At 42.6% G+C, this 27,863-nt stretch overlaps 1 protein-coding gene across 8 annotated transcripts in view; it reads left to right on the top strand.

The window, feature by feature from the left end:
* The window catches only part of PRDM2 (PR/SET domain 2), a 99,430-nt gene that overhangs the window by 43,834 nt on the left and 27,733 nt on the right, over nt 1-27,863 (top strand). For 7 of the 8 annotated variants that reach the window (XM_087820095.1, XM_087820093.1, XM_087820098.1 and 4 more), the window contains one exon: nt 23,519-23,629. In XM_087820095.1, the coding sequence (XP_087676221.1) occupies nt 23,519-23,629 (111 nt within the window). Of the gene's footprint in view, nt 1-17,229; nt 18,214-23,518; nt 23,630-27,863 lie in introns of those variants that run through there. The other variant, XM_016205666.2, reaches the window with a different exon arrangement.

The raw sequence follows: 27,863 nt of genomic DNA, 5'->3' as shown, positions 1-27,863 counted from the left end.
TTACTCTGCTACTAAGCATAACTAACTCATATTTGAACATATTCAGAGCTTAATGGAAATGTCACTTTAAGGCTTTTCTTTTTGGCCTTCTTTGGCGTACATATTTAGAACATTTTATAACTTTCTGCTTTTCTTCTTAATTTATCCCTTAATTTTTAAAATCTATTTATTTAGTTGGGTTTGGGGGGGGGAACTGAAAATAAACTTTTTGTTTCATTACTGATACATGAACTTACACATCTTCATTTTCATACCTGCCTAAATTGCTGGGGTTTTATGTCAAGTTAAGTAGTTCATATTTCTTTTTATCCTATTACTATTTTTGTAACTACTCAGGGCAGCATATAACCCACTGAATCTTAGGTTTTAATTAAAATACTTGGGTGAGGCTCAGTCTTGGAACTTAGTCTGTTTTGAACAGCTTACTGGTAAAGAGTCCTGTTTGAACTTTACGACCTAAAGTTTAGAGAGTTTAAATAATGAGTCAAGCTTTTTTTGTTTTTAAATTAAATACCCTGTGAAAGCCAATTTATAGCTTGCAAAGACCTGAAACGGAGAACTTTTTACAGGAACTCAGTTCTGTGTAGGACTTCTGTGTGACCCTAGACATTTAATATCTTTTCAGGCAGTGATTTCAGTGAGTAAATCAACATAAATGTCAGTCAGTAGCGATGTTAACATAGTATTTCTGAAATCCAGATGTTGAAGACATGCAGCTGACAGGTAGATTGACAGTGGACCTAACTTCATTCTAGCCATGAGGTGGGCAGGAAGAAACAAAGGGCTGAATTCTGCATAGTTCTGGGCCTGGGCTCCTGCGCATGACAGCTGCTGTGCCTACAGCTGTGCATGCATGTGATGCCTCTCAGAATTCGTCAGATCACTGGGGGATCATGAGGCGAGTTCTGGGCAGTGAAAAGCCCCAATTCCTTTACATACAAAGTGGCCCCTTCTCTCTCTCCTGTGTCTCTCTGTCTCTCAGTCGTTCATTCAACTGTTTGTTAGGCCCCTACCCTGAGCCAGGCATTCTGCTAGGTTGTACCACAGTGGTGAGCAAAAAAGCAGCAGTAACTCTTCTCATGGCGCCTGCAGTCTAGAGACGGACGTTCAATCAGTAAGTTGCTGATCAGCGCCTAGATGGTTGGCATGGAATAGGCCCTCAATAAATATTCGTTGATTGGCAAACAAAGATGCACACAAACTGTGATGAAGGAAAAGAACACAGTGCTATGAGAACACAGTTCACATTGTCTCTGACCAAAGAGCATGCAGTTTTGCCATGGGCCAGAGATGGACACACCTTGGGCATTTCCAGCTAGAATTGTGGATTCTCAGTTTTGCAGTTCAGTCTAACTTCTTAGGCATCTGAACAGCCCCTGTAATGAGATTGAACATGAGAAGTCCCTTGGGTGGGACAGATTAAACTTTGGGTATAGAGGACGGGAGGGATTTTTAGTGTCAGGCGTTTCCAGTCATTGTCATTTGAACCATAGGAAGGTTATAATCTGTGAAGTGACATAGAAGGGCCAGATTTAGATGTGTTTCTGTCTTCTCTGTCTCCGTCTCCTGTTTGTTAGTGTGAAAAATTGAATTTGCTTGTTAGCAATAAACAATGACTGTTGGCAAATGTTCTTTTCAAATATAATAGAACATAATAGCAGAATGTGTTGTTGCCCTGCCCTCTTTTGGCTACATAAGAGCCTTACCTAAAGTTCTTTTACCCTGAGTGAACAACAGGGGCTTTTTATACAGTTGGGCTTAGTGGAAGGAATGAAAAACGCAGGACCCCTGGGTTTCTACCACATGACTGGGCAAATCATGTCACCTCTCTGGGATATAGCTCCCATAGCTTGAAAAGTGGGTGCCATAGCATGGATGCACCTTGTGCTGCCTGACTTCACAGGGTTGCTGTCAAGAGCACACGAGAGAAAAAAGAACAGCTCTGTGTAGCATGTGATTCCTTGGGCCAGGTAAGTACCACTGACAGATCATAGATGTCAGCTACTTACATGTTTCTCGAAGAGGAATGACTGAGTCTGTGACTCGTTTAAATTAATCAGTGTTTATGGAGCACCCGTGGAAGTGCAAAATAAGCAGTGGGTCTCCCCCTCCCTTCCCGTGGCAGAGCCTCACTGTGCCAGTTCACACTTTTGTAGGCCTGGTTCTAACATTGACTTTCCTGTTCACAGCAGATTAGGAGGAAATTAAAAAGGGAGAGTTACTTACAGCAGCAAATAGCTTTATTGCCGATAGCTGGACAGTAAAGAAGACAGAAAATTTAGAAGAAAACCGGTATGAACTACAAAGAACACAGTTCCTTCAGGTCACTTAGCAGGTTCAGGTAATCCTTTATAAAAACCGATAGTCCCTGAGGGTACCACCTCATTTATAGTATTTATCTAGTGACTTTCAGTCACCACAGAGCAGTTAAATTATAATCAGCTTAAGAAGGAAATATTTCATCTGCCTCTACAATTACAATCATTCAAATAAAAACCTTGGCACTGTGACGAACACTCAATTTTTTTTAACATTGTACATGTTTGAAGTTCTTTCTTCTCCAAAGGCGACAAAGCCTATAGAAATTTGTAGTCATTTTAGGAAGGTAAGGGATCCGTGTGCAAAATACCTTGGTGTGAGGTAGTTTATGGAGAAAGTGCCAAACTAAAGGACTATTGGCATTGAGAGAAGGGAAAGGGAGCTCTGGGGTGGGCCGGCTGGGCATCTTCATTTAGACAGGGTGGCAGGACAGGGACATTTCAGAACTTTGAGCAGGGAGGACGTGCAGAGAACAGGAGCCTTAGGGACTGAGTGGGTCAGAGACCTGAGTGTGAGCGGTCTCCCCAGTTAAGTATATGCTGTGTCTTCATCAGACCCCATTCTGGGCGCTGAAGTTACAGGTTCCTGTTTTCGTGGAATTGACATTCTAGAGAGTGAGGGGCCCGGCCAACAAGATGAACAAGAGAGGTCTTTAATGTTAATAAAGTGTGTGTGTGTTGGGGCATGTGTGTGAAGTATGCCATGACTGTAGGTGCATAGCCGGCAGTGGCTTTTCAGGGAGGCTCTGACATGAAAGACACAGGATGGGCCCTGTCAAGTTCTAGGTGCTGAGAACTCCAGGAAGAGGGACCATTTGGGTGTTACTGTTAGCATTTTGGGAGATTTATTGCTGGGATGGTACATAGTGAGAGCCACCTAGAAACCCACTTGACTATTTTTGAATGATGAAACTCAATTTTGCAAATGGGCATATTGGACCATATCTGCCAGGCACTGCACTTATTCCAGATTGGTAGGGAACGTTAGAGAGATGGCCCAGCTATCCAGGGGGGAGCCTCTCCATCTTATTGCAGCTTGATGCAAGTCAGACTTAAACTGGGTGTTTTAGTTGTGTGTGGGGTCCAAGGTGGGTAGGGGGTGGGCAGGAGCCCTCTGGGAGAGGAGGTGATGATGCTTTGTGGTCACAAGGTGGAGCGCAGTGGGGAAGAACTGTGAGAAGGAAGGGAGGGGAAGAAGGAAAGAGCAACGCATGAGGTAGGGAAAGAAGAGCTCACAGGGACAAGAGGTCACAGGACACTGCTATACAACAGGTAGAAACAGATAGGTGCGGCAAGAGATTCTGATGGAGATGCAGAGCCTCATTGGCAGGGGTGTGCGGAGCTGTCGCCAGACAGTAATGAGCCTGGGTGGTGCTGAGCAGCTCCCAAGGGCATTCCCAATTAGCCTGTACTTCTGGGGTGTCCGAACCATCCCTATGGTTTGTGCCAGCACTCAATGAGGAGAAGTGATTAGTGAGGTTGGATAACTTGTCCAAGTGAGTGTCAGTTAGGACTCGAACCCAGGTTTTCTATGCCTTTTCCTCTGCAGAACATGCAACAGTCTGTCCACTCTCACACATGGAGGGCAACAGCAGTAGAAGCGACAGCACTGGTTTCATTTAAAATTACAGTTAGAGAACACATATAATAAAACAGAAAACAGGTGGGCTTCCATGGAGTTTGATCTCCTCACCTTTCATAGCAGCGACAGTGACAGCTGTTCCAGGCTCCTTGGCCAAAGCCGAAGGGCAGAGGCCTGGCCGTGGTGCCTATGAATGGCAGACGGACCCTAAACTGTCTGGGGGTGTGGTGGGTAGTCCTCTGTCCACTTACTCACAGGCGCTCACCGGTGTTCTTGTTTGAGGGGCTGGAGCAGGGTGTGGGGCAGTTGGAGGTGGCGATGTTTCTGTGGAAATGTGGCCCCAGCAGTAAATGCTGTGTGTCTTGTGAGCGTGTCGCCTTAGGCTGGAGTGGGTGGTGTCCTTGTTCCCTCTTATGGCTCTCACTGCTTTGTAGCTGAGTGATGCCTTTGCTGAGTATTGGGCATCCCCTCTCTGATGGTTGCCTGCCAGGTTGTTTGCTGCTACTGTTGTGGTCTGTTTTTGAAAGCACAGTTTTAGTATTTTTCCAACAGTAGGAGTCAGATTAAATTTTCTAATTCTGCTGCTACCGAGTTGCCCCAAATTTAGGTAAATCAGTTGGTCAGTATTTTTGTTCTGTGCCTGTGATTCTTATGGTACAACCTTCTTCACAGGGAAATTATGTGGAATAACTAAAATATCCCAAAGCATTTTGCAAAATTTTCACTCATATTTTAGTGGATGAACTTAAAAAATCCCAGTGTATACTGTGATTGATCACTGCTTCAGACATAACTGAGTGAAATAGGAAATGTGCTGTGCTCTGCCTGTCCCTGGTGGCAGTTCTGGTTCTCCCGTCCCTATGCAGAGGGTAAGAAGGCCTCATACAGAAAAAGGTTCAATGATGCTTACGGTTTCTAAAAGGTAAAAGAATAATAATGCCCTTACTGTAGTGAGTTCAAAATAGCTGATTTTTAAAATGTCAGTTGTAATTTGAAGTAGAAGAGCTATTTGCTGTGCTCTTCTTAAGTATGAATACTAGGTTTTTTCCAAAGTGCAGGTTAATTACTGTTTTTAAAAGTCATTGAGTGTTTCCTTTCTTGGGCAGTTTGACATTTATGTTTACAGATAAGCTACTCTAATATGGGTCGTAAATGTTCATAGGGGAAATGCAGGGAAGAGAGGATAGTTTTATATTTGAAGTTGCCTCTAAAGAACTGAGGCGGTAAATACCACAAGAACACCATCTTGCCGGTTAGAAACGAAGACAGGTCTCTCAGGTAACGGTGTGGGAGAGCTGTGGCCTCAGGTGGGCACAGGGTGCTCCCTGTCTGTCCGCACAGTCCTGAAGCTTGGTCCTGTTGATTTTAATACTCTGGGTGACATCGTTTAGGGAAGCTTAAATGACACATGGAAGCAAGAGTTATTTGAAAACTTGACTCATTTCTCAAAGTGAAAAAGATGTAGGCACTGAAGGCAGCCTTTTTTTTTTAACCACCCAGATTAAACCTGTGCGAGGCATCACGAGTACTTGGCTGAATTCGTTCACTACGATGTGTTTTCATGTGGACATATCTCAGAATTTGACTTTTATTTACACATGTCGTGATGAGTCACTGCTTTCTGTTGATGACCCTGATGGCAGGTGCTCTTGTTTCTTCAATTCATTGCACAAGAGCCTAGCATGGTGCTTGGTGCTCTGTATAGGGACCGTGCCCAACTTACCATGGTCTCAGTTCAAATTTTTTGATCTACAATGGTGCAGAAGTGATATGCATTCACTAGAAACTAGCTAGGCTAAGCCGTAGTGTTCGGCAGTTTGAATGCATTCTCGACTACAGTATTTTCCTCATAAAGTGGGTTGATCAGGACATGACCCCATCATAAGTCGAGGAGTATCTGTACATCATTGCTGATCCCCCCAGTGGCCCTGCAAAGCCGCGACCGTTGAGATCATTGCCCTCTCTCGGTGAGAAAACTGATGCTCAGAGGGGTCATGTGGTTTGCCCAGGTTCACCCAGCTACTAAATTACTTGACTTTACCTAAGTCCAAGTTTTTATTCTAATGTTTCTAAGTAGAACAGTTACACGAGTAAGTAGCAGTGTTTTATAAGGCTTAGCTTGTTAGCCAAGGTGAATTTCCACTACTTCAGAATCGCCCACTTTAATCCTAAATAGTACGGCCATGTGGCGTGACTAGGTGGCAGCGGCGGCGCTGGAAAGCCGAGCTACGGTGAGACCTGGTGCCTGCAGTTACTCTTGCTTTGGGGGCTTATGGACTGAATAGATGCGTTATATTCCTTTGAGCACCTCAAGCAGTTTCTGAAAATATTGAAAGATTACATTTTATTCCTTGCTGGCTGTTGTTTAAGTGTTTCTTATAACATTTGTCTGTTTGAGCTTCTTATGACTATTTCATTTCTCTTAAGTTTATATTATTTTTAAAATCAGTTGAGAGACCACAAGAACATAGTGAGACACTGCCTTTGCCTGACCCCTCTGCCTCTGCAGGGTGACTGGTAGGGGTTGGGGCTGGGACGCGGGGCTCCCTCAGTCATCCTAGTGATGACTTGAAGACCCCCATGGCTCTTGGCTTCTTCCTCTGCACCGGCATTTTTGTTGAGAATGGCTGAATATATATAATTTTTAATGTTTTCATACACTGAGTTTTATGGGTCATGAACATGTTTTTTAATTAACATACACTAAAATTTAAATCTAGAAACTGTAAGTGCAGTTCTGATGTTGGTGGATATAGTTGAGTTAAATCATGCTTGTTAGTGGTTTCTCTTACCGCCTTCAGTAGGAGGTGGGGATTTTGTTCATTTGTTTTTTGTCTTGTCGCATGCTTATTTGGGGGGGTAGCTTTTTATTTTTTCCTTTTTTCTGTAAGAGGAACTCAGTGGAACTGCCTGAAGCACCCCCTTCAGAGGTTTTGTTTGCTGGTAAAGCTGCCTATTCTAGCGACTTGACTCATTCCTGAGGAAAGCACGAAAGGCAGCGAGAAGGAGAAGGAGTTGCCCCGACCTGCCTGCATGCACTTGAATTTTCCTAACGAGGGCGGGGCTTGCTTTCTTAATTGCACTTAGTTCACCATAGAGTTTATAGAATATGTATGTGTTTATAAAATTTTTAAAACTTCTCGAATTTGTAACAAAATGTAAAACGGCCTTTTCTACCTGAGACTTTTACTGAGAGGACTTTATTCAGTTGTTTCTTAAAGATTTAGTAAGTCCTTAATATTGCACCTCCCTGCCTCAAACACATGATAGGCGAGACAGACCGCTCCTTTAGTAATGTTTTCATCTTCCAGATTTGTTAGGCATTTTCCTTTCTTTTCTACCCTTTTCTCTATAAATTATGAAGCAGTAAGCTTGTTTAAAAGGTTAAAAACTTGGTGCATATATTAAGAATTAAAGTCCTGCAGGATTGTGGGTAAGAGACTAGAAAATTTTCAGCGTTCCGTAGCATTTGTTATAGCTCTTTCCTCTTCCTATTTTTGTGGTTGTGACCCTGAAATTTAAGTATTTTTTGATGGAAGTTTTAACATGGTAAATGTTATGTAGTTATTTTGAATGTTATGTATTGGTTAATACATTTATTTTTAATATACAAAGAATATTTGAATATTTTCAGAGGCAAGAGATTTTTTTCTAATAATAAAATAATGATACTGTATGTGTGTGGTATACACAAATACCAGTTTCTGAAATAAGATTATGACATCTAAAATCCTTGCTAATTTGATACTTTCCAAAACTTTGACTTCTGTGTGGTTTGTTTTAGTTTAATCAGTGTCTGAATGACCAGAACCTAATTTCACCCTTCGTGAATCAGCTTTGTTGCTAGTTATGTACAGTTGCAGAGGATTATCTTTGCTTTGGTTAAAAAGAAAAGCAGTAAATACAATTTAGGTAAAATCCACCCCCCTTCCCCCGCACTTTATTTCTGTGAAGCTACAGTGATAAAAACTGCCTTTCCTCTTGCACTTAGAATCCTAACTCCTGATGTAGTCTTTTGTAGGTTTCCTAAGACATCACGTGCCACAAAAATGAAGGCAGACTGGTTTGTTCACCCATGTTTAGAGCCTCTGAATCGAATTATGGGCTGTGTCTGAAGTCGTAATATTGTCTAGAATGGGCAGCAAGGCCATTTCTGAGCTTTGGTACTCTTTCCGCTGTTGGGCTTCTTCCGGTCAGTTTGCACTCTCTTGCCAATTTGAGGGATAAAATATGCCTCTCTGGCTCTGCTGGCTGTATTGTTTTTGTGTTTCTGTTTTTCAGTTGCATTTTTATTTTTATATTTTATTTTTTAAAAATTTATTGTTGAAAGTATTACAGATATCCCCCTTTTCCCCCGTTGGTTCCCCCCCCCCCCCCCCCGGCCTTCACCACACTATTGCCTGTGTCCATGGGCTGTGCATATATGCATATAAGTTCTTTGATTAATCTCTCCCCACCCACTCCCCCACCCGTGCCTTCCCACTGAGATCCCTCAATCTGTTCCATGCTTCTGTGCCTCTGGATCTATTTCGTTCCTCAGTCTGTTTTGTTTATTAGATTCCACATGTGAGTGAGATCCTGTAAAACTGAATCAGGAAGAATCAGAAAACCTGAATAGGCCAATAACAACGGATGAAATTGAAGCAGCAATAAAAAACCTCCCAGAAAACAAAAGTCCTGGTCCAGACAGCTTCACAGGGAAGCTTTCTAATTCTTTAAGTTGTAGGGTTAGATAGTTTACTAAAACTTTTTGTGGCTTTTTGAGGGATGCCTGTAGTGCTGTGAACTTCCCTCTTGGGACTGCTTTCGCTGTGTCCAATAGATTTGAGGTTGTCATAACAAAATGTGTTCATTTTCATTTGTTTCCAGGAAGTTTTTTATTTCTTTATTGATCTTATTGGTAACCCATTCATTGTTTAATAACAAGTTATTTAGCCTCCATGTGTTTGAATGATTTTGAATGTTTTTACTTAGTTGATTTCTAATTTCATGCCATTGTGACCTGAGATACTTGTTACAATTTCACTCTTCTTGAACTCTTCTTGAACTCCTAGAGACTTGTTTTGTGTCCTAACATGTTCTATCTTTGAGGTGACCCATGTGCACTTGAGAGGAATGTATATTCCACAGCTTTGGCTTGAAATGTTCTGTAAATATCAATTAAATCCATCTAATCTAGTGTGCCATTTAGAGTCATTATTTCTGTGTTGACTTTTTGCTTAGAAGATCTATCCAGTGAAGTCAGTGGGATGTTAAAGTTCCCGACTATGACTGTATTGTTGTCAATCTCTCAAACTCCTTAAGGTTATTATTGATAGGTCCTTATTTATTGCCATTTTAATTCTTTATGCCTATGTTTCTCTATTTCTTATTACAGCAGTCACTTTAATATTTCTTGCAGTGCTTCTATTTCTACTTTTTTTTTTTTTTAAATATATCTTTATTGATTTCAGAGAGAGGAAAGGAGAGGGAGAGAGAGAGAGATAGAAACGTCAATGTTGAGAGAGCCATTGATCGAGCCCACAACCCGGGCATGTGCCCTGACCGGGAATCGAACCCCGATAGCCTGGATACCAGGTCGACGCTCAACTGCTGAGCCACGCCCGGCCAGGCTATTTCTACTTCTGATTACAGCAGTCCCTTTAACATTTCCTGCAATGCTGGTTTGGTGGTGATAAACTCCTTTAGCCTTTTTTTTATCTGGGAAGCTCTTTATTTCACCATCTATTTTGAATGATAGCCTTGCTGGATAGAGTAGTCTTGGTTTCAGATCCTTTTTTGCATTACCTTGGATACTCCATGCCATTCCCTTCTGGCCTATAGAGTTTCTGATGAGAAGTCAGCTGACAGCCTTATGGGAGCTCCTTTGTAAGTAACATTGCTTTTCTCTTGCTGCCTTTAATAGTCTCTCTTTGTCTTGAATTTTTGGCATTTTCATTATGATGTGTCTGGGCGTGGGCCTCTTTGGATTCTTCTTGTTTGGGATTCTCTACGCATCCTGAACTTGTGTGACTTTTTCCTTGAGCAGGTTAGGGAAATTTTCTGCCATTATTTCATCAAACATGTTCTCTAACCCTTGCTTACTTTCGACCTCCTCTGGTGATCCTATGATGCAAATATTGTTACGTTGCATGTTGTCCCACAGCTCCCTTAGATTGTCCTGTTTTTGAATTGTTTTTTCTCTTTGGGCCTCTGATTGAGTGATTGTTTCTACCCTGTCTTCTAATTCACTGATCTGATTCTCAGCTTCCTCTAATCTGCTGTTTATGCCTTCCAATGTATTCTTTATTTCTGCTACGTCATTTTTAATTTCGTTCATAGTTTCCACATCTTTTTTCATGCTGTTGAGCATCCTTACAATCAGTGTTCTGAACTCTATATCTGATAGATTGCTTGTCTCTATTTCATTTGGCTCTATTTCTGGGGACTTCTCTTGTTCTTTCATTTGGGGCTTCTTTTTTGGTCCCCATTTTGGCTGCCTGTTTGGATTTGTTTCTATGTATTAGATCAGCTAGGACTCTCATACTTTTTGGAGGGTCTCTGGTGCAGGCCAATGTCAGATCCTATTTGTGACTAGCCCTGAGTACCCCGTTTGGAGCTATCAACAACCCTGGGCTTGAGGTCTCCTGTCCTGTGGCTGGGTGTGATTGGACAGGACCAAGATGCACACCAAAGTCTGCTTTTTCAAGACTTGGGTCCAGAAGCAGTTCAGATAAAAACTCGAAACACTCTGAGGTCTGCCTCTGGCTGCAGGCTGATTAATCTGATTCTCTTAATGAGCCTCAGGCTGTAGAAACTCCTTTGGGTAGGGCAAGAGGCTTTCCAGCAGGGTGGGGCAATTGCTTCTCTCTTGGGCAAAAGCTGCTTGGAAGGTAAATGTCTGCCTGAGATGATTTTCTCTGCAGTATGGGGGAATGACTTTGCACAGGAATCCAGAGGGGTGCCCTCTGAGCTCTGTCTCCAGAGCCCGCAGCCCTAGATTCTTCTTACACAGCTCCAGTCCATTCCGCCCTCCCTCTGCTGGACCCCAAGGTGAGTGGCTGCACATGAAACTTTGTGCCTTGGCTCTTTAAGAGGGGACCTGCATTTCTAGCCGTCTCTCCCTAGAGGATAGAAACCTGGCTGCTTTTCACAGCCAGATGTTACGGGGCACCTGTCTCAGCTCTGGTGCTCTGGACTGGGGAGCCAGCCTGGGGTTTAGGCTCTAGAGTCCTCAGTGGGAACCCCCCACAGCTGAGATCTCCTTCCAGACCTTCAGCTGCTGCCCATGGGAGCCTGGCCAGCTCTCTCATGCCTCTACACTTCCTACCAGTCTCTATGCAGTCTTCTCTTTTCCTCCTTGGTTAGGAGGGTGCTCTCTAGCTCGTCTGCAGTTGCAGTTGATTGTTCAGGATTGTTTTTCTATATTTTAGTTGTAAATCTGGTTTGGTCCCGGGATAGTGTCAGTGTACCTTACAGTCCAGTCTTCCGCCATTCTATTTTTTATTTTTAATGTATGATTATCAGACCCTGTTTCTCCATGGACTAAAGTGACTACTGACTTTAAGCAGAACGTCCAAGGTCCCCGGGAGGACCGAGGGCTTCCACCTCCTTTCTCAGTACCTTCTGTGAGCAAGTTAACTTGGCCTCAGTGGAGAACTGTCTTCTCGTCATCTATGCCAGGTTTACGGTGCAGGCAGCAGGAGCTGGTTAGTTGCAGTTTTGATTTTTGTGCACATGGAACGGTCTTCTCATCTATTTACACGTTTTGGATTATAATTTTTGTAGGATTAACGCTGAAGTTGAAATTACAATTTCCTTCTCACTGGCACCAAAAAATAATAATAAAGAGGAGTGACTGTCAGTAGCTTACTCCTGGTTGGAATTTTGAGCAAGGGTTTTAGAGTCCAGATTTGCTTGTTTTAGGACGTTTTACTAGCTGTCCATGCATTGCCACAGGAAGTGCCCTTTTCTCGCTGGGCGTGATCGTAGGGTGTTTGATAGTGAGCACGCTTGAGAGTGGTAAGTTTAATAAGTGCCTGTTTGCAGTTTTGATTCTATCAAAGTGATACATTCAGGAATCCAGGGTAGGAAATGATGTAAATCACTGTCTGTGTATCAAGGTAAATTAAGTTCATGTAGAAAATATTAAATCAAGAAAAGGTGATGCTTAACTGTTCCGACTCTTCAGTTTTTGAGAGAGGTCTTCTAAATCTCAGGGACAGCTGTCAAAAAATCCATGGAATTGGTGAACTTTGTTTTGATAGTGAACGATTGTTGTAATCCCTTCAACCCCAACTTCAATAAAAACAAGTAAAGAACTCCCCAAAGGTTTTTTTTTTTTAGTGGGGTGGAAGTACGCTGCTGGGGCTTCACTATTGCTTCTGTATTCAACATAACCTGATTAGTACTTTGCAAAGGGTAACTATTTTAAAATGATCCTGAAATGTGTGTTATGTTGGGTGGAGGAGAGAAGGGAAACATTGCTGACCCAACTGTCCTGGATTCTGGGAAGTGTACAGTACATGGACTTCACTGTATCATGCTGGGACATACCTTGGAATTTCAAGGCCAGATTCAAACCCCAGTTCAAACACAGCAATCAGTAGCAGCATGACTTTGGACAGGTTACTCTAGGTGTTTTGATCTTCATTTTACCTGTCTGTAAGATGGAGAGAAGACCTACCTGTAGAGTTGCTGCGAGCCCAGAGCGAGAGGCTCCTGGGAATGTGTGGCACACCAATTTTGGCCTGTTCCATTGTCATTGCGGGGCATCAGCAAATGGTAACTGTGGTAACTCTGCCTGTCCATTAGCTTATTGTGGTACTTCTGGATTTTAAAAATGAGCAGTTTCATTATCTTCTAACATGTCCTTTAAAAATCCCTGTAGTTAGCTTTGGTGACCTAGAGTAGATTGCAGGTTAGGTAAGAGTACAGAGCTGTTTTCGAGCTGCAACTAGATACACGCCCGGTACTAGAGAACTCCTCAGATGCTAGAGACCTGCTTCTTCCTTAAAAGCTGTCTTGTTTTCACTGGTTACCCAAACTAGGACACTGGTGCATATAGGCTGGCAGATTAGAGACCTCATGTTTCACTATTTGCTTGCTGCCCAGATGAAGAGTGTTTTGTTGTCTTCCTGGTTTTCTGTCTTTCCTTGATGTGGTCCAAGCCCCTCAGAGCAGCTCTACTCTACTGTTACCACGAAGTGTTAGGGGACATTTTGGGTGAATTTTGGATACATTTTCTTCGATATTAAATTATCAGACAGCCTTGAAAGTCACTGTGCAGGAGCAATTTCAGTGCTCTATGGGACAGATGAGAAAATCTGTCAGCTTACATCTTTCTGGATGTGAAGTCAGGGAAAAAATGTGAAAGATTCATTTTCTTTTGACAATGCCAGTTTTAAGGAAACAAATGTCCTGATTATTTGTGCACCATTCTTATTGAGCAATCTGAGGAGTCAGGGTTGTTGGTTTTTTCAGGTATCACATACTCCCTTTGATACACGCATTTACATGAACTCACCACTGACACTGTGTAATAATAGCACCAGGAGGTCCCTGAGCCCCCCACGTTTTGTGGTAATGACTATTTGTGACTGTCGGGGGAGAGGAGCATTGGGTGTTATCTGATTTTCAAAGGGGTCTAAGGTTTCCTCCCGAAAAGATTAGGAACCACTAAAGTATGAACTCATTTGTTTAATTTTAAAAATAAAGCAGAGACAGCAATAAAATTAGTGGGTTACAGACTAAAAGTGAAATATATTCACAACTTTTGCTGTTGGAGCATTAATATATATCGATGGGATCATTAGTGTTTGCCAGCATGCTCTCTTCTCTCGGTTCAACCTTCCTCATTGGATTGTACGTTTCCATACTGATACCTGGGTGGGATCATGTGAATTGATGTAGAGCAAATGATCAAAACAAATGGATGAATTCGGGGCTGTTAGTGGAAGCAGAATGCCATTGTCTTATAAGAAGGAGCGTATGCTGACAATTCAGGCTCGTAGGCGTGGGGTTTCTGTACTGTGCCGGGTAGAATCTGCTGTGGTTAATCCTGACAGTTGGTTCCGTGTCTTGAGCGTGTCGGGCTCTGCGCAGGTTCCTTGCGCATGTCACCTCATTTTCTCCTCCCCACGACGGGAGCAGCAGTGATCACCAGCGTGGGTCGTAGCTCCCGTCTGCCCTGAGCAGGATTATTTCTCACTGACCCAGTCAGTGGCCCATGGTTGCACAATATAGTTTCAGTTTTTTGAATTTCAGTTTTGTGGTCTTCTGTCCTTTGAGGACCTGTATGATTCAGAGTGCCACCCCAACACCGGGGAAGGAGAGGTGAGCCCACTCCAGGAGTGTCACTTAGTTGGAGTCAGCTCTTTGCAGGGAAGATGTGTGACCTGTGGGGTCACAGGAACCTTTGGGGAGCAGTTGTAATGAGTGACTAGATTGAGAGTGAGACCCTTCCTCCCAGTGTGGGCACTGGCCTGGGAGAAAGCTGTATTTCAAACTCTAGTCCTTTGTGAGCCCTTCTTCCCTGGGGGCATTATTTTACCGCCATACTGACAAGAGAGAAACATGAAGGCAGGGCAATGGGCTAATCCTTGGAGCCTTGCACTGAATGAGACTTTGTGTTTCTACAAGGTTGCGATCTCAGTGCTGGAGCCTGTTGGAAAAGCTGGAGGTCCATGGCTGTGCTCCTGAGGGCCACGGCTTGTAGCTCCCTGAGCAGACTCCCTGAGCGTTCTGCTCTACCTGCCTCTGCGTGGCTGTTCATGTCACCCTCTCTCTTTCTGTAGATCACTCTGTGTACCTCTCTCTCCCTTCCTCCCTCTGCCCTCTGGCCTGCTCCGTCCCTCCCTCCCTCCTTTTTTCCCTTCCCTTTAAAAAATGTTTTTAATGAAATACAGATTCTCTGGAACATTTTTTCTACTCAAAATTTGCTTCTTGTTGACATTAGTAGGGCATTTCCTCAAAGAGCCTTGCCTGTTTTTTACTAAGTTAGATATATAACTTCAATTTTAAATTCCTTCGGGGCAGACATCTTTGTAATAAAATACATGAATTCCCTATAGCTCTTAACAAAGAGCCTTGTAGATAACAAGCACCCAAGAAAAATTATCAAAATATTTATACTTCACCATTCTTCCAGAAACTTTACAAAGCACGTAGAGGAAACAAATTTTTAATCTACAACAGTAGGTAGCTTGGGCTAAATTTGAATAATACTGTAGCTTGATATAGGCTGGTACATCAAAGAGAAAAATGTATTGTTAAATAGGCTAGTAGGAGTTTGCTTTTAGGGGCACATCAATAAGAAACAAATTTGAAATTGAATATAAATGTAAATCATGATTTAAAAAATAATTACTTTATGAGAATACATTTTAGTTTCTCCTCTGCTTCTTGAGTCTGAAAGATGCCTTTGCAGTTTGGAGTTTGTTGGAGTTGGCGAATTTGTGCTAGTGTCACATGCTAGTGCGCATGCGTCAGCCTGGAGCGGGCCAAGCTCTTTCTGCTGGAGCAGCGAGTGATGCTTTTCAGTCCATGAGCTCGGATAGAGGCACATCTGCAGGGGGAAAGGGACTGGAGGACAGCTGAGGGGGCTTGGACAGAAGGGGATGAGATCACTTAGCAATCCTCACAAAGAGCCTTAAAAATTATCCTGGAATGAAAGTGTCATTTCACTGTAGATCCAAGGGATTTAAATTAGGGATTTTAGTATCTCTGCAAATTCTCTTATTTTTATAAACAAATTTCTTAAATATCTGTCAAAATGTGGCATATTCAAATGCCATTGTCTAATTTTTGCGTTTTAGGAGAAGCAAAATAAAAGCTAATGACCAGTACTCTCGTGGTGATCACTACCAAAACATTGACCCTCAGCTTATACCTGGGAGGCACTCAGTAAGATTGTTTAAATTAGATTTCTGATTTAAATAATGATGGGTATAATAACCAAATGCAGTGAAACAAGAATAGGAGGTATGTGATTCGTCACAAGGAGACGTTAATTTTTTGTTTGAAGTAATTCTGTGCACAGGAAAAAGAGTCGAAGGATGTTCACCAAAAGCTAACAGTGGTAAATTGAATGCCTCAGCAGTTTTGACTATTTAATAATGTCTCTTATGAATATTTTAAATCCCTTTTAAATCTTTATAGCTGTGTGTCTGTGGATTTGGTGTTTCTGGGGATAGTGCTTTATTCTGGACACTTATACTGGGGTGTACAGGTAGGAGTTGGCAAACAGAGAAGCACGTCAGCAAGACCTTTTACTGTGCAGGCAAAGAAGAACGTTGAGGCCTTTTCCAAATTGTACTTTATAAAATTACATATGTTCATCTCAACCCAAAGAAACATTTTCAGTTGCCTCACTAATTTTGCTTCTGTAGGTATAGTTTAGAAAAAACCTTATCTTTTTGCATGGTGTAAGCAGCTGTTCATCTAGAAAAATTAGAAAATACAGACAGGGAAACGGGTATTATACCCTCATCAGTAATCACATCAGTGGGAGCCATCTGCCTACATTTTAATATAGATCCTCTCAGTTTACATTGATGGATAAACCATAGACTGATTTTATTGAGTGATGTGCTTTGACCATTGTTCCTATGAGCATTTCTGTAAACAAATGTAAACAATGAATTTTCAGTGTTGTAATTGTGTCTTGACTCTGATTTCTATCTAGATTTTATTTCCTGAAAATATTTTAAAACTAAATTTTGTAGTTAATTCATCAGGATATAGTATTGTAAAATTTATCATGGGCCTTGAGAGAAAAAAAACACCTTTCCTTTTAGCTGAGACAGTTCTCTAGGGTGTGACCATCCACTCTGTTTTAGGGGGTTGCCAGGCACTTGTAACCACATCCCTGCTCAGCCCAGTCCTGGTTTGTTTGGCCCCAGGTGACTAATACCTGAACTTGAGTTAAGTTCTTTATGCTGTAGTCTCCAGTTCACTTTTTATATGTAAGATTTCAGACTTCAGGTATGTGTTTTTCCCGGTAAAATAAAGGCTCCTGAAAATTCACGAGAAGGACCCTAGAAATTAAAATAATTTAAAAACAGAACAGAGTAGCAGTTTAAGTTGCAGAGGTGTTTAATTAGTCTCTAAAATAATTTTGTTTATGCCACTAGATATTTTGAGGTACCAAAGAATGTAAAATTTAATGCTTTTAAAACTTGAATTTACAAAAGTTTATTTCTGGTATTTGGAATTATCCAGTCAGAGCCACTAAAAGCCTTTTTTAGAGAAACTAAGAGGTCCCTTCAGATGTGCTCTTTGCTGGTTTCCCATCAGCCTGACATTGGAGGAGCCCTGGCTGCAAAGGCAGTGCACCCCCTGGCAGGACCCAAGCATTCCAGGAATTCATACTGTGATCTGCAGCTCCAGAGTCTCCAGAACTTTTCCATTGTTTCTGTTGGAAGCAAAGCCTAGAGTCCTGTTTTAATACCATGACCAACTTAAAACCAAAGAGGTTTTATTTTTATAATTTGCCTCCAGGTTACAGACAGCTCTTGGCGAGTTTACAAAGAAGATTTGAAATTATGCCTAAGAAGCTTAACAGTATTTTTTACCATCAGGTACATTCAGAGTCATTTTATGTGTAAAAGAACTCTGTAGGAGACATATAGCGTATTATGTTCATAAAAATCAACTGTTAGAGCATCTTACTGCTTCGGATTTCTCCCTTTCAAACACTGTGGACCAATGGGCTAAGACCCCAAGTAGCCTGTTCACCCACTGACACCTTGGCCATTTGTAAGGCCACTTCTGATCATCTGATAAACACAGCCCGGTGTGTAACCTTTGACCTTTGCGGAAGCCTTTCTGGTTGCAGTGTCTGACGCACTGGTCTTATTGTTTCCCGGTTGTCCTGCCATTGACTTTTGATGACTTCCGGGATTTTGAAAGCATACGTTAAGGATATGGAAATTACTGAAATGAACCCTAAATTCATTGTGGAAAATTTAGTTTTATATGTTTCCAGCTTCTCTGTACTCGTCACATCAACTGCAGAATGTCAAAACCACCACCAGTAGAAAACACAGCTGAGGCCCAGCTCTGACCACATGACATCATCCTGGCCGTTCTTGAAGCTCTCAGCTCTGATTCCCTTTCCTTGATCTGTTAGAGAGCTTGTTTTTTTCCCTTTTCTTTTTTTAATCCTATAAAAATTCATTAGCATGAACTTCATGCTTTTCCCCCAGTTGAGCTTTTCATTTGCTTTCAGAACTCTGACTTCGCTCTCAAAACCAGACGCCTCTAGGGCTGAAATCAGTGCCACGCTGGCCTACTTTCACGGAAATCACCCTCACCTTGCACACATTCAAAGAGGTGGGTGACGGCTAAATGTTTATGATGAATTTCTCAAACGTGCCTGAAATGCAGGCAGCACTGTTAATTCTTTTTTTACGGGTGAAATTAGAACCCAGCAAGTGTCACTCACAAGGCTGCTAGAACACAGTGGATAGAATAATGTGGATGAACTGATGGGAATAAAAGTCCCAGTTTTGCTACAAACTTAGTTAGATTTTAGTCAGTTCATGTAATGAGATAGAGCTCAGAAAGGTGTGTGTGTGAATTTGGGGAAGCCGACTGAGACCATCTTTAAGGTTCCTCCAAATCTTAGGCTTCTTCTTCCACCTTTTAATATAGCTCCTCAATTTTGTCATTTGTGTCTCTTCTGTGCTCTCGGTCTGTCCCCTGAGCTTGGCAGAATGCTTGGCTGAAGGCTTTCTTCTCTTGTGAAAGCATGCTTTCAATCTTCCATTCCTGTGAGGGACTCCCCTCCACGCCCCCCCCCCCCCCCAAAAAAAAAGAATGTAAGACCCATCAAACTGTCAAACGTGAAGGAGAAACTTGGGGTCAATAAGGCTGAAGACACTTTGAGTTTTGTAATGATGAGGTCAGAGGTAACCATGGGAAGTGGAGGGGATGAAAGTCCAGTGCTGGGATCACAGGTAGTTTGTGCCGTTCTCTGTTCAGGCTGCCCATTCATTCCCCTGATGGCCTTTCGAGGTACAGTAGTACAGCTCTCACTGATGGGCTCTCTCCAGGTTTGGAATCAACTGTGTATCTGAGTAAGATGGTGAGCTCTCCAAAGATTGCATAGATCTGCTGATACTGAATTCTGATTTTATACTTCAGAGTTGAGTAGCTCCCCAGTGAGGAGGCAGCCAATGTAGAGTTACATATGGTTCTAAATTCCTTTAGATCACCGAATGCATGAGCCTTCACTGTTGCATTGAATTTTTAATGTAACTTGAGCCAGCCTTCTAGAATTTGCATTCTCTCTGAGGCCTGAACATTTTTCAAGTGAAATATTCTTTAGAATTTCCTAGTGTCTGTTCACTTTATTGGAAGAGTACAACGTGTAGTTCGGAACTTACTCATGTGACATTTTAGGCAGTTTTGGTTTTGCATCTCGCATCCAAGCCCCAGCAGGACAATGCCTCACTTTAAAAGCCATCGCTGTGGCTGTCGAATTTCTCTCTGTGACTGCTATTTCACTAGGAAATCCAGTTCTATTGATAATATTTAACGGTGAATCATATTTGCTCAGATTGGGGCTCTGTGCTGTCGATTGATACTCGTTTCTGGTATAAGCTAAAATTGAGATAGAAACAATCTGCATTCCAGTTTGATCGCTCCTTTTCTGTTAGTGCAGTGGAAGTCTTTATACCACTTCATTTGTCCTTGAAACTGAGTGAAAGAATGGTGATAAAGTGCTTTCTAAGGAATGTGGTATACTTACTATGCCATTTTTGTTCTTAAGAAATAAGTATAGTAGAAGGAGCACTTTCAGCAGCAGCATTCATGGGTGTTCATTCTGACATTAGAGCTAATTTAGCTGTGTGGCCTTGGGCAGATGACTTCACATCTCTTGTCCTTGGGTGTCTCTGTAAATGAGAGGCCTGGGTTGAGACTTTTGGGTCTTGAGCAGAGTGGTGCTTAAATGGTAAGAGCGCCAGTTTTACAGCATGGGCTTGGCACAGGCCTGAGAGTAAGTATCCATATCCCATCCCAACTGCGAGCACACAGATGATTTTATTTTTGGTTTTTGGTGAGAACCTTGACGCAGTAGGCACCTGCTGTTTCCTCTGTTTCATTCGTTGTCCTTGTCTGTGTGTGTGCTTCTCCTTGTGTGTGAGCACACAGCTTTGTCCTGTGCCCCATTAGGCTCTGTGTTGGTCCCCACACCAGTCTCCTTGCACTTCACTCCTGTATCTTTCCTGTTTAGAGCAGGTGGAGCACCAGCTGGCAGTAGCCTTATGTAGGACCCGTCAAGGAGCCGGATGGTGAGTTCACATGTGTGCTTACCAGCCTCCCAGTGGCTCTGCTGCCCCAGCTCTCGCAGATAGAAACCAGCCAGGCCCCTCTCCCCTTTGTAAAAGTTGGCATTCAGGTTATTTTTGGTTATGGGCTTGTTTTTTATTTTAATTTGATTTTATAGGACAGAAACCAAGTATCAGGAAAAAATGTACTGATTTAAGGAAATGGAGCAGTTTCTACCACCTGTTACTGCAATATTTGGCTCTGTGAGTGACACCAAGCCTACCTCAGTTTGAGTCAGGACACCCGGGTTCTAATTTCTGTTTTGTCATAGGCTGCATAGTCCCTGTGGGGCCCTGGCTTTTGATTTCTCTTGCAAAATAGCAGGTAGGACAAGTGATTTCCATAGCTCCTTTACCTCTAATGTGCGGCCCTAGGTAGCTGGAGTTTTAGGCGCTCTGGTAAAGACAGAGAAAGTCCTTTCCTGCATCAGGTGATCTTCGTCCCACGAGTGACTGATGATGAGATGCCCAATAGATGCAGTTCCGTCATAAACTCCGCCTATCAGTGTTTACTGAAAGGCACTTAGGCAGTAAATTTAATTGTTCCATCCCTTCATTTTTAGAATTGGCTTATCAGTGTTGTTCAGATACATTTTAATTTCCTAATAAATGTATAAACTGTAGAGCCCCCTATGTCTTTAGTGACCCATAATTGGTTTAGCCCAGTGGTTCTTAACCTGGGGAGCAACCACCACCACCACCTTCTAGGGATATTTGGCTACATCTGGAGACTTTTGCTTGTCACAACTAGAAGGGCAGTGGTGACATTGGCAATTTGTAGGTGGAGGTAAATGATGCTGCTAAGCATCCTCCAATGCTGTGGACAGCCCAACAAGTGTCGCTTGTGCTGCAGTTGAGATGCTGGTAACCAGCCTGTAGCAGCTTATGGTGGGATGCTCCTGAGCCCTGTGGACAGGATGCAGATGCAGGCATCAGGGTTGCCTGGGTATGGATTTGAAAGAGCACACCTGGGGGCAGGAGGGATACTTCTCACTGGTTAGGTTTGGAGAGTCCAAAAGTAGATATTGGACACTGAGTATCAGCTAGGCATTCTCATACTTTAGGCAGAGAACAAAACTTCAGGTAGTATTTTACCTCTTAGTTATGTGATCCCATTCTGAGCACATTTTAATGAATGGTATTATTAAAGTTGTACTTTATTATGATATAAATCTAGAAATCTCACTTAGTACTTTGCTCACATATAGGCCACTTTACTTTTTTTGTACAACCGGCTAACTAGCCTCTATAGTGCTTGAGAGGTTGCAGAAAATCTTTGAATTGCTTTTCCAAGTGATTGTATTACAACAACACCTGTATTTATATTAAATCTTACAGTGTGGTTTTTTAATGCATGTAAGTTTCACGCATAAGAGGGAAGGTTTATACCATACTTCCATATATATGTATTTTGAAAGTTCATACCTGTAGAGAGTAGCAAGTAAGAGGTCAGTAAAAAAGGGTCAGATTCCTTGGCCTGTTCAGAGTACATGAGGTGGTACTGATGTTTTATAACAAAGTTGTGGTTTTTGATCCAGGAAAAAACTTCTCTGAATATAAGCTCTGAATTAAGTGTCTTGAGGGCACTGGAGCCCTGACATGGGTCTTATGAGACATGACGTGCAGAACTAGAGCAGTTACTGTCAATAACCAGTCACTGGTATTTGCATTGTTTGCTGCCGGTAATCTGATATGGACTGGGCATGTGTCATCATGAGGATAAGAAAACCAGTTGAAAGGTTAGAATCCAGATTCCCTTAAGCACAACTGGATTCCTCAGGAGCCTTTGTCATCATCAGATTTACGCCCATGCTGTTGACGGGAGAAAGACTTGAAAGGGGAGGTGAATTCTTGCAGTGTGACGTGTTTTCATAGCCTCGCCTCTTGCAGAGGGGATGGGTTTATAATCCCTCCACCTGGACACCTGTATCTACCTGCTCCACGGAGCCTCTACTTCTGTTCCCACCGGGATGTGGTTCCAGTGAAGGCCTGAGGCCATTGTAGCTGCCTCTGGAAATAAACAGTTGACGTGTTTTCAGAAGTTGTTTGAGTGCACGAGCTCTTACATAGGTGCAGAAGACTTCCGATACCTTACTGAAGAATGAGGGATTTAAAATGGTACTTAAGACTAACATTAAATGGCTGATTATTATTTTATACTTTTTTCTTGTTGAAGTTCTTAAATATTTCTCAGAATCCAGTGGTGTTTTTTAGGATTAATACTTGGTTCGTATTGTATTTGATGTTTCTATTTGTAATCGTTACGATCTCTGCAATGATGATATTTTGTGTCTCTGATCTTAATTTTCATCTGTTACCTACATTTTAGTTAATTATGCTCCTCTGTAGTGATTCTCTGTTGTGGAGAATACCATTTTCCAGAAACTGCTGGTGGTTTCTAGTTTGTCATTCTACACATTCAGAGATCAAGGTGGCTGCTTGTTGCGAAAGAGAAAGGACAGCTGGAGGCTGTAATGCAGCCGGGTTCAGGAGCGCATTGCAGGGAGAGAAGGAACTGGTTTGGGGAAGGTGCTAGGACCTCTTCTGAATCTGAAAACTGAAAAATAAAAGCGACCAGGCATAACAAACTCAGAATTTAAAAAATGGCAAAGAAGGGTCGCAAATTCTGGTTAAATCCTAAGGAGACCGAGCTTTTGGACCTCCAGTACTGTTAACTTCTGTCGAGAATTGCTTATCTTACTGAGCGTCTTGGTGACTTGAGTTCACTGTTCCAGCTTGTCAGAAATGTGCTACATTTTCATCTTATCTTCTGAACTGTGGTATCACTTGGAATTCAGTTAATGTTGCCTGAGTTCCAGCCTCCGAATTGTTAATGAAATGTCAAATTGTTCTGGACCCAAGTCGAGTCCCTCGGCCCCCGGCGCCGTGCGGCCTGCAGTGAACTGTTCATAGTTCCTCTGCTTGGTGTTGAACCATCGTGCATGTGTGTCCCTGCCCCTTACGTTGTGTATGGTAGTAAACTTGGTGCTATCGTCTGATTTTCTGTGACATCAATATTAACTTTTTAGAATGTATTATTAGTTTGATAGCTGTTAGAGCTATGAGGGAACTAATGCCCAAGATACTAAAAAATACAGGATTTATGGTTTTCTTTTTTCTCTGACATGACTTGAAAGTATTTGTATTTGTCATCTGTTCCTTTCTTTAGGAACTGAAGTGATAGTTGCCTAGAATAGACAGTTTGCTATGATTGGATTAGTAATTGTCTTCTTCAAGATTTCAGGGTAATAGTAAATGAATGAATGGATGAATGAACAAATAAATAAATAAATAATGTGTTTCAGGGAAGAAAAAACCCCAGGAAAATAAAAACAAAGGAAACAAAACTGAAGACATACAACTGAAGACAAGTGAACCAGATTCCACCTCTGCAAACATGAGAGATTCCGCAGAAGGTAAGCTGGGGTATTGGGTTTGTGTGGCCTGGGTGCGTATCACCAGTTACTGTAATGTTGTATTTCCTTGACATGCCCGTCTGAGAATCATTCAAGAACTGTAAAGGGTTTAAACAGCAAGAAGGCCCCCTGCAAGCCCTCCATATACCTCCCTTTCAAAAATTTATTAAAGACCTTCCTTGTTAAAAATGAAATCATGCTCTGGTTAAAATAAAATGAAACGTTCTATGTGATAGCATTTGTAAATAATTTACAAAGTTCAAAACCATCAAAAAAATTTATGGTGACAGAAGTCAGACTGACAGGGACAGACTGGGGGCCAGTACTAGCCCATCATTGATCTCTTGGGTGGGTATGCTGGTGTATTTACCTCGTAAACATTTTATCTTGCTCTGTACTTATGATTTATATACTTTAGGTATGTTTTGCAGTTCAGTTAAAAAATTACTTAAAATATCAAACACCCTCGATTTTATATATCAGAATGAAAAATGTACAGAATGAAAGTGTTTGTTAGAATTTAAATTCCTTTTTTATCTCGTGTTTCTTCCCACTAAACTTTCTTTTTTATGGTTTCTTCTGAGGATTAATATTCTAGCCCTCCATGCTGTAAGAATTCAGAGGGGCATGGATTGAAAGCTAATCAGGAAGGCAGATTGCTCAGTTGAACCACCATATTGAGACTGTTGCTGTTAGAAAGGAGGCAGCTATGTCTTAATTTGTTACGTGGCCACTTTATGCAAAGACCGGAGCTTGCTCAAAAGTTGTTCATAATGACCCAAATAGGCAAATTTCAAAATGTGGGCTTGTGACTCTTTCAAGAAACATTTGTAGAGGGGAAAAACCAAAAAAATACTTTTTATTCCTTTTAAGCCATTTTATTAGCACTGTTTGTGGTGATGACATTCATAAAGGATCGTGATTTCCTGTAGCATTTTATGAAGCAAGAATGGACAAGTTTATTTCCCAGAACCTTTTAAAACTAAGTTCTGCTGCTGATAGCAGATTTGCTAAGACAGTTGAACAACAACAAAAATGCTAAAGAACCTCCTCACTACCTTTAGTGGCAGAATTAAAAAAGAAAATCCAGCAGTCCCCTCCCCTTAAAAAATTCAAGACAGTTATTTTTTTCCTGTCTATATAACATCAGGCCCCATGCAAAAAGATGCTTAATATTTACCTTCTTGTGGGATAACTGGTTGAAGTGTGATTGGTTCTGTACAGTGTAGTCATTGGCCTCTCCTGAATGTTCTGTGTGTCCTTAAAAAGTGGTCTGAGCAAACGGTCCAGTCTCATCCTGTGTTCCCCAGACCCCCCTTTAGGTGCAAAATTCAGCGACCTCAGGGAGTGTGGGGACACGCTTTGGTGTGGGCCTTACCAGTGAGCAGAGCTATGCATGTTTTGGTTCATATTACTTTGGGGAGTTTTAAATCTGGAATTGTTTACCAGTCATAGAGAAATAAAAGAATTTTTTTTTTAGTTCATTAAAAGAAGCCACAGATTTTGGCCAAAAATGAACTCTATAAAGAGATGTTTGCGCTTTAGGGGTGGTATTTTCTTTTTCTATTGTCTCATTCCAGCCTTATTTTTAGCAACATGGTGGGCCTGTGTTGAACATGTAGCATTTGAAAAGGGAGTTAGCTCCTAAATTGAAATAAATTTCCACCATCAAATAACGGGTTTTGCAGTTTGTGGAAAACTCAGGGAATTTATGAAATTTGTCGGGGGAGAGAAGGCTGGTTTCTGTTTAGAGGCAGAAGCCTCAGTGTTAGTAAATGCAGTAGCAGACGGGTCAGAGTGAGGCTGATGCTCCTTGGAAGCAGCAGGGTGGTGAGGCTGAACAGCTGAGTTTGTACGGTGCGTTTGCAGAGCTTGATCAGTTGGCCTTTTCAGTCCCTCACCCTCCTCTGTATCCAGGGAGTCCAGAGGTCTGTGCCAGGCCTCTTCTGGCTCGACAGTCTAGCCACTTTTTTCTGCCCCCACGGCCTCTTTCTATCTCCGTCTCTCGGTGTAGGCAGCCACCATCTTCCTTCTAATACCACTGCATCGGTATTGGTGATCTGCTCAAAGTAATGTCTCTTCCCAGTCCCCCAACCCACATCGCAGCCAGATCTCCCAAATGGTATTCTCCTGCTTTAAAATATCTTAGTGGATCCCCATTTCCCCCCGCAAGTCCAGGGTAATTCATGGTGTGCTGCTTGTGTCGATTCTTCCTGTTACTTTCCTCTTCTGTCCTTGACCTTCAGGTTCAGCCTGCTCAGTACTTTATCCAAGAAGCCTTCCCCGATTCACTAAGCCAGGTGTTCCTCCCGTGTGCCTCTGAAGCATCACACACTTGCACAGCGTAACCTTTAGTCTGAGTGTTGCTGCTTGTATGTAGCTCCGATGAAAGTGAGGCTCTAGAAGGATGAGGAGCTTGACAGTCTTGTTCACCTAGTACTGGCATATAGTAAATATTTGTCCAGCGAGTGGGGGCAGAGCCGGTTAACAGAGCCAGGAGGTCCCAGCAGCTCTGCCTCCCCTGCAGAGCCGTCCTGACTCCTCCAGTGTGGACAGCACGAGGACCCTAGTTCAGCAGGTACAGGTGGTGCTGTGAAGGACCTTCTCAGAACGTCAGCATTAAGTGCACTGCGACAGCTCCCGTCTTAGAGTCCCACTCACTCTCCCTGTGTTTTCTCCCAAGCACTGTCCCATTTCTCTGCCTTTCTTTGTAGCTAAACTGGAAAAAGTTGCTTATAGTCTCCATCCCTCCCCCTTCTGATATTCTCTTGGAAACTCCATTAGGCATTTGTCCCCTTGGCTACACCAAAACTCTTGTCGTGGTCACCATACCTCCACCTTGGTGCATGGGCTGCTCCGTTCCTGTCCTCCCCTTCCCCATCCCGTCTGCAGTTCCGGGCGCAGCTGCTCGCTCCCTCCTCGACACTTTGTTTACTTAGCCTAGGGCCACCACTCTCTCGGCTGCCTCACTGGTCACTGGTCCCACCTGAGTCCTGGAGTCATGGGAGATGTTCTTCCACCTCTCTTGTCTGCATTCACTCTCCAGGTGACCTCGTCCGGTCCCATGCTCCAGATACCATTTTGAATCTGAGGATTTGTACAGTTCTAGGCTCAGCCTCTTTGTTGGACTCAGGTCATCTATAACTAAGTACTTAACATCTTTACGGGATATCTGTTGGGTACCTCAAAGTTTAGCACATCAAAGTAAACTCGATTTTCCTCCAACACATGCTCACGCAGCCCAGGTCTGCTCTTCCCTTTGTTTTCTGCTGCTTAGCAAACAGGATTATTACGGCTGCTGCAGGACCCTCCTTGACATTTCTCTCACCACAGCCAGTCAGCAAGCGCATGTCAGCTTGTCTCCAAAATATATCCCGAGTCTGACCATTCCCACCACCTCCCCATGTCTTCCTACCCCGCCCCTCTCCTGCCTCCATCCTTACCCACCTAGAGTTTTCTGTCTTCCTGGTAGCAGCTGGAGTGATTCTCTTGAATATGAGTGAGTTGTATCATATTTCTGTTAGAACTTTCTGGTAGCTCCCTGTTTCACTCCGAATGAAGGCAGCCTGCCAAGTCCTATGTGAGCTGGCCTCTCTGATCTCCTCTCCTGCTCTCCAGCCTTCCTCCGGTCCCTCCCCCACCAACAGCCTTTCCAGATTCCTTGCTATTCCTCGAACACATCTAACAAGTTCTTGACTCAGAACTTGTTTACTCTATCCAGAGGGCTTTCCTTCCCTGACCACCGAGGTTTCTTCTGGGCATTGAGACACCTGAGCTGCTAATAATTTGATCAGAGTTGGAAGAGATGATCCCTAGGGTTCCTTTTACTTGAAAAAATTCTGATCACATAATTCTGGAAAATGTTGTAGCTTCTAAATATGTAAATTTAGTCTGGAAGGAGGGAGAGAATCATTCAAGAAAGATCACTAAGACTCTAACATGGTAGGTAACATTTAGCAATTTTCTTATTTCAGTTTGGAATCATGAGAAATTGGAATTCACAGCTAGTCAGTCTCCTGAAATTCAGTATCTGCTACTGCAACACAATTTTAAGCACTACAGTTTCTGGGAATAAAAATGCATTAGATTCTTCTCTGTGTATATCACACTCCAAGTGACTCTGTTCGTGTCTGTCTCTTCAGGCCCAGCGCGTTGCAAGGTTAGTAGCAGGTGCCCTGTCAATATCAGCTGGGCCCAGATCCCGCACAGCTTTATAAATGAGAGCGTAGAGCTG

Source organism: Miniopterus natalensis, chromosome 9 (genome assembly GCF_054644295.1).
Source record: "Miniopterus natalensis isolate mMinNat1 chromosome 9, mMinNat1.hap1, whole genome shotgun sequence".
NCBI classification, from domain to species: Eukaryota; Metazoa; Chordata; class Mammalia; order Chiroptera; family Miniopteridae; genus Miniopterus; species Miniopterus natalensis.
Note: the sequence above shows the minus strand (reverse complement) of the source record. Positions and strands in the feature narration are given on the sequence as shown.